At 34.8% G+C, this 6257-nt stretch overlaps 1 protein-coding gene across 1 annotated transcript; it reads right to left on the bottom strand.

Annotated features, from left to right (window-relative positions):
- Nucleotides 1-1628: 1628 nt before the first annotated feature.
- On the bottom strand, nt 1629-2591 carry LOC141492598 (olfactory receptor 7A17-like). Its single transcript, XM_074193047.1, has one exon. It carries the CDS (start codon nt 2565-2567, stop codon nt 1629-1631), a length of 939 nt encoding a protein of 312 aa, XP_074049148.1. The 5' UTR covers nt 2568-2591.
- Nucleotides 2592-6257: the final 3666 nt, after the last annotated feature.

Genomic DNA, 6257 nt, shown 5'->3' with positions numbered 1-6257 from the left:
TGATTGGAATGTAGAATTTGTTTTGCACATTTGTGAAATAAAACAAGAACTATATTTTTGACTAAGATTCTGAAATGTTGGATTGGGCTCAGAAGATAAAATAACATTCTAGGTATAAGAGGGAGTCAGTGAACATTCTGAGAAAAAGTTGTGAAATGTTTGGACACATGTATGACATTAATGAGTACAATATGATCAGAAAAACAATTGGAATTTTATCATATGTGTTTATTTATGTCTCATCATCAAAGGAATATGCATATAGTTACTCAAATGCTATGCCATCAGAATTTTAGTTCTGCCAGGCCTCAAAACACTAAAAAGATGTTATTTATAAAGGCAAAAGATAAAGAGGCCCATCAGGAGAGACTTTGTCCTATTGTATTGAATTTTCTTTCACCATACAAATTCAAAATGATGATTTAGAAAACATGGAAGTATCCGGACCTAGACACACAATGATGAAATCCCACAATGATTTATCTCTAATTTTTATTACCTACTGCAGTTCTAGAATATATCACACTTTAGAACATACTTTCATTTAAAATACTTTTCTTCATATAAAGTGAAAAAAATGGGGGTCATAAGCAGAGTTCTTTCATTTCCCAGTTCAGAGATGATAAAACAGAGTGATAAAGATATTAGATTACTTGGTCAAATGCACGTAGCTCTTAATTGCCAGAGTGAGAACTAAATTCAATTTTTGTATCTTGATTTCTATCACTTTTTTCACTTCGAAAACCATTAGTGCAAGTAAGGAATACTGAAGAAGATGTAATTAAGGTTCAAACATGAATAATAGAATGAAGATTTTATAGTCAATGAGAAGAGAGTGAACCAGAAATCAAGGAAACTTGAGATTCATCACGCAACATTTATTAAGTACTTACTACATACCAGGGACTCTGCTTACATTTTGGTATTCAAAATGAAGGGAAAAAACCCTAGTCACTGATATCAAGGATCTTACAATCTACTGGGAGAGACAATGTAAAGATTCATACATACATATATACATGTAAAGAAACATACACGCACACACACACACACACACACACACACACACATATATATATATATATATATATAAAATGTATGACATTAATTTAAAAAACTTAAGAGAAAGAAGGGACTAGAAATAAGATTTATAAGATGTTTCCAGTATAAATGAAATTTGTTTACATTTGAGTCTTAAAGAATATAAAAGAAGCCATCAGTCATAGCTAAGGAGAGACAAGTTTCTGGATCCTAGAGCTTGTCTGAGAAAATAATAGCCATGAAATGGAAGTCATTCATGGAAGAGCAAAGAGTATAATGTCACTGGAGCTAAGTGTATGTGGTCAAGAGAAAGATTTTAGATGATTGGATAAGTATTCAAAGATTAGGCTATGAAGGGACTTGAATATTTAACGTAATTTAAAATTTAACTTTGGTGTCAAAAACAAAGCCCTCTCATCCATAGGCAGGAGGACAGGTTCAAGAACAGTACTTTAGGTAAGTCACTTTAATGACTAAATAGAAGATGTATTTAAATGGGGAGTAGAATGAGAGGTGAAAAATTTTTGCCCCCTATTATTTCTCCCAGAAGTACCTGTTTCTTATTGTAATACTAGGTGTCATCCCCATCACTGAGAAGAGGATTTTCTCCTCATGAGTCTCCAAAGAGCAGTTTTTATGTCCTTATTTCTTAGTGTATAGATAAAGGGATTCAACATGGGGGTGACCACAGCATATATAGCTGAAACAACTGTGCTCTTCCAGGAAGTGTTGGTAAATGAGGAGGTCAAATATACTCCTAGGACTGTGAAATAAAATAAGAAAACAACACAGAGGTGAGATCCACAGGTAGAAAAGGCTTTATACTTTCCCTGAGCAGATGGGATTTTTATAATGGAAGAACAAATCTGAATATAAGAGTAAAGGATCCCCATGAGAGGGACAACTGCTAGCAGTCCAGCAAGAAAATACATCAAAATATAATTGATGAGAGTGTCAGAACAAGAAAGTTTCATAATCTCAGGAAGATCACAAAAGAAGTGCTGAATCTGGTGGTTTGTACAGAAGGAGAGACATGTTACCATTACACTGAGAATAAAGGAGTTTAGAAATGACAATGACCAGGACAGTATTACTAGCAAGCTACAGAACCAAGAGCTCATCATTACTGCATAGTGTAGAGGGTGACATATAGCCACAAAACGGTCATAGGCCATTGAAGCGAGGAGGAAATTATCTAAACCACCAAAAAGTATGAAGAAGAACATCTGGGTTACACAGTCAGCATAGGGGATGGTCTTGTTTAGTGTCCTGAAACTTGCCAACATCTTTGGGACTGTAGTGGTCACTACACAGGTATCCACAAAGGACAAATTGGCAAGTAAGAAGTACATGGGCGTGTGGAGATGAGAGTCAGAGCCAACTACCATCATGATGAGCAGGTTTCCGACCATTGTGAACAAATACATGGTCAAGAACAGTCCAAAGAGCAGTCCTTCCTGATTTGGTTTCTCAGAAAATAGCAGGAGGATGAAGTCAGTGAATTGTGTTTGGTTTTCTGGTACCATGTAGCTGGCTTTTCTGATGAGAAAAAGAAATTTTATGAAAACGATAGGAAAATACTTTTATCTCTGTATATCAAAGGGAGAAACTCTAACTCTCATTTGGCTGACAGAATTTTTACTTCTTGTCCCTGTTTCTGAAAGTCCATGAAATGCCATTTCTGATTTAGTTTGAGCATGAAAGACTATAAAACAGAGATATTAAAAAAGAGATATCATGGACATGGCAGGAATATTCCTTCAGATCAGATTATAGCAGAGAGAGAGAGAGAAAGAAAGAGAGAGAGAGAGAGAGAGAGAGAGAGAGAGAGAGAGAGAGAGATTTGGGCTTAAACTTCTCAACTGAAATCATAAAATCATACATAAATAGAAGTGATTTTATAGGACACACAGCACAGAGCAAAACTGAATGTCAAATATATGCTAGGAAGGAAAATATACCTAGCCAGTAAGCATCTTACCATTTTCTTTTTCTTTAATAAATTTATTTATTTTTAAATTTCACAATTTTTCCCCAAGTCTCTCTTCAACTCTTTTATTCTTTATATTGTTTCCATGCCATAGAATGATTTAAATTGAATGTATTTTGATTGAAATCATGTAGTTAAGAAAAGATATAATATATGAGATAGCAAGATTACATAATAAGATGTTTTATTTTAATTAATATTAATAGTCTGGTCTTTGTTCAAAGTCCACAATTGTTTTTCTGGATACAGGTGGTATTCTCCATTGCAGATACCCTAAATTGTCCCTGATTATTGCACTTATGAAGTGAACAAGTCCATTAAGCTTGATCATCAACTCCATGCTGCTCTTATGTCGTCCAATGATTTTCTAATTTCTACTACCTTTCTTAGAATAGTTCCGTGGACAGGAAAACTCTTAGTTTTCTTTGGTAACCCATTTCATTCTGGATTTGGCCTCAAAATTTGTGTTGTGCTAAATATGACTTTCAAGTTTTGTTCAATGCTTTCATTCTACTTTTTGAGATATTGAGAACAAATCCCTTTTCTCTCTCCTATAAAATTTCTTTAAATATTTGAAGAGAGGAAGTTCATGTTGCATATGTTTTCTCTCCTTAGATGACATAATTCTAATTGTTTAAGCTGGTTTTCATTAGGGCCTTTACTATCCTACTTCTTTTGTCTTAAATCCTTTAGATATTATCGATGATTTTTCTCAATTGTAGTACACAAAGTTTCAGATGAGACCAGACTATGATCAAAGACAATGGGAGGATCATCTCCTTATTAGTAGCTAAATGTCTTTCGTTGTAGGTTCCACATTTTTAAAGTTATTTTCTCTGCAATATCCCTGCTGATTTGGAGGGAGTTTCCAGTCCACTGGAAATCACTTCATCGTTGTCAAAAGAATTTTGGACTTCTGTTTTGAGAGAAGGTGTTCTGTGAGACTTCTGTGCTTTTCATTTTCTTGTATTTTGTAACTCTACATAGCTGGTAGTAGATAGGATGAATGATTTATTATTTGGTAATCCTATCTTGCTAAGGCTACTCTGTGATAACCTAAGACTCCATATATGAAAGAGTAGCTTTTTGATACTGCTCCAGTATCCTCAAAAGGGGATTCGGATCTCAAACCAATAACACCTTCCAGTTCTCTATCCTAGTCTTCTCTCCCATACAACACAGAGATTATGCATTCTACCCCCATTCAAAGTGATAGCATGTTTTAAGTTCCATCCCTATGATGAACGAATTAAATTTAAGGGAATTATTGACCCTCAGGAACACAGATATAGATGGAATATATATTTATGTGTAAATGAAACTAGTCATTGTTTATAGATATAAGGGAGTCTTATCTAAAATTTTCATGTGGAGGAAACAACTTCAAACAATTACAGGGCTCTGTGGAGGGTTCTTTATATTAAAAGAAAAGTTAGGAATGATCTGAGTGAAGGAACCAGAATTTCTAGAAGATTTGTTCCTCTGAGAGCCCCATAAGCACTGAAGTTCAGAAATAAAAACAAATGCTCAATTCTTCCAACATGGCTAGGTGCCAATAAGAATTTATTCAACATTTACCATATACCACACATTGTTCTAAGTGCTGGGAATAAAAATTTTAAAGATTAGGGAAGGGAAGATTCCAGTTCAAACCACTGGTGATATAGATTAGCCCTTCAGTTGCACAAACAGGAGGAGATAAAAGTGACATTTTGGAGGTTTTATCCAAATTGTGGAATTCCTTGAAATAACTAAGGGGAAATACACAATGTTATGGAGAATGATGCCTGGTGGTTTTAAGGCCCCAGGCTTTATTTCAAGACTTTTAATTCATAAAGTCAGAAGGCGTGAAAAGGTGGTGAAATATTTTAAAACACATGAGAAGTCCTTCTCCAGCTAGTCCTTGAAGATCCTCCATGAATAGGAACTCACCAAGTCCCCATAGACCCCAGTCCAATTTGGAAAGCTCTAATTGTAAGAAGTTTACCAGTTTCTTTGTGTCCTTTGTGTTTGTGAACAAATCTAACTTTTTTTGACCATGTCCTCCCTATGCTAGAGAGGGTAACGTCATTTAACCCTTCAAACACTTCACGATAGCCATCAAAGAAGTAGAAGCTCAGGATATATCTATTATTAGCAAATACATTAAAGCCTGAAAGATAGAACACACTTGGAGAGTTAAAGAAAAAGGATTTCTTCCACACTTTGCTATAGTACTGTTAGTAGTAGCCAGAGTAGAAATCATGGAATTGCAGGTCAGTAGGAGAGAAGATGCCATAGAAAGATTATCAAGTCCAATCCAAAGAAGGTCTGAACCTGATTTGTTCTTAGCTTATCATCTAGTAAACCCCTCATCTTTTTTCCACATGTGTAGGAAATACTACAGGGCTCTTCTGGTAACCCCAAAATCACACCAGCAAGTTGGATAAATAGAGTTCAACAACTATATTTCCTTCAACCTTTTAGGTTGAAATCGTAACATGTTAGGAGTTTTTTCAAATATTCATATTCTTTATTTGTTTTTAGTTGTTATGAGGCAGTGGATTTAAGTGATTTGCCCAAGGTCACACAGCTAGGTAATTATTATGAGTCAGATTGGATCTGAACTCAGTACTTCCTCACTGCAGAAGCTGGTCCTTGTGCTTCTGCCCTTGATTTTGAGTTGATTTCAATTAGACAGATACTTGATTTCCATTGTACTCAGAGTTTATATAATATAATGCCTGCCTCCTAAAAAATAAAAAAGTCAATAATATACACTCCCTACATACAACATCCTGGTGAAAGTAGTATCAACTTTTATCCTTGTTACACAGGGGTAGTACAGTTTGGAAAAGTCCTTTTCCTACAGGTCTTTTTTTTTCCCCTCCTTTCATAGAACCCTCATGAAATTGCTCCTTAGCCTACTGTCATTTCTACCTTGTTTCTTATAATGGCTTTTCACTGAGATTATTAAGAAGGTTTTCCTACAGTCATGTATAAATATTTTTTTGCAATTTCCATGCATATTTTCTCCACTTGTTCTCTGAATTCAATCATTAGCCATCTAATCTTTTTCATTACAACTCTTCAAATAACTGAAGACTGTTAATACACCCTCTCATATCATAACATTATATTTACAGTCATGTCTTCCTTAAAACCCTTCTTGCTTTCACTTCAGCTTCTCTCTTTTTTACAATCTCCATATTGTACTATCTCCCCATTCTTGGAGCAGATAAATAGT

The sequence above is a fragment of the Macrotis lagotis genome, chromosome 1 (genome assembly GCF_037893015.1).
Source record: "Macrotis lagotis isolate mMagLag1 chromosome 1, bilby.v1.9.chrom.fasta, whole genome shotgun sequence".
Taxonomy (NCBI): Eukaryota; Metazoa; Chordata; class Mammalia; order Peramelemorphia; family Peramelidae; genus Macrotis; species Macrotis lagotis.
This window is presented reverse-complemented; position numbering and strand designations above follow the sequence as displayed.

Coding starts and splice junctions, on each gene's coding strand:
- LOC141492598 (XM_074193047.1), bottom strand. CDS start 2,567: ATGGTACCAGAAAACCAAACACAATTCACTGACTTCATCCTCCTGCTA.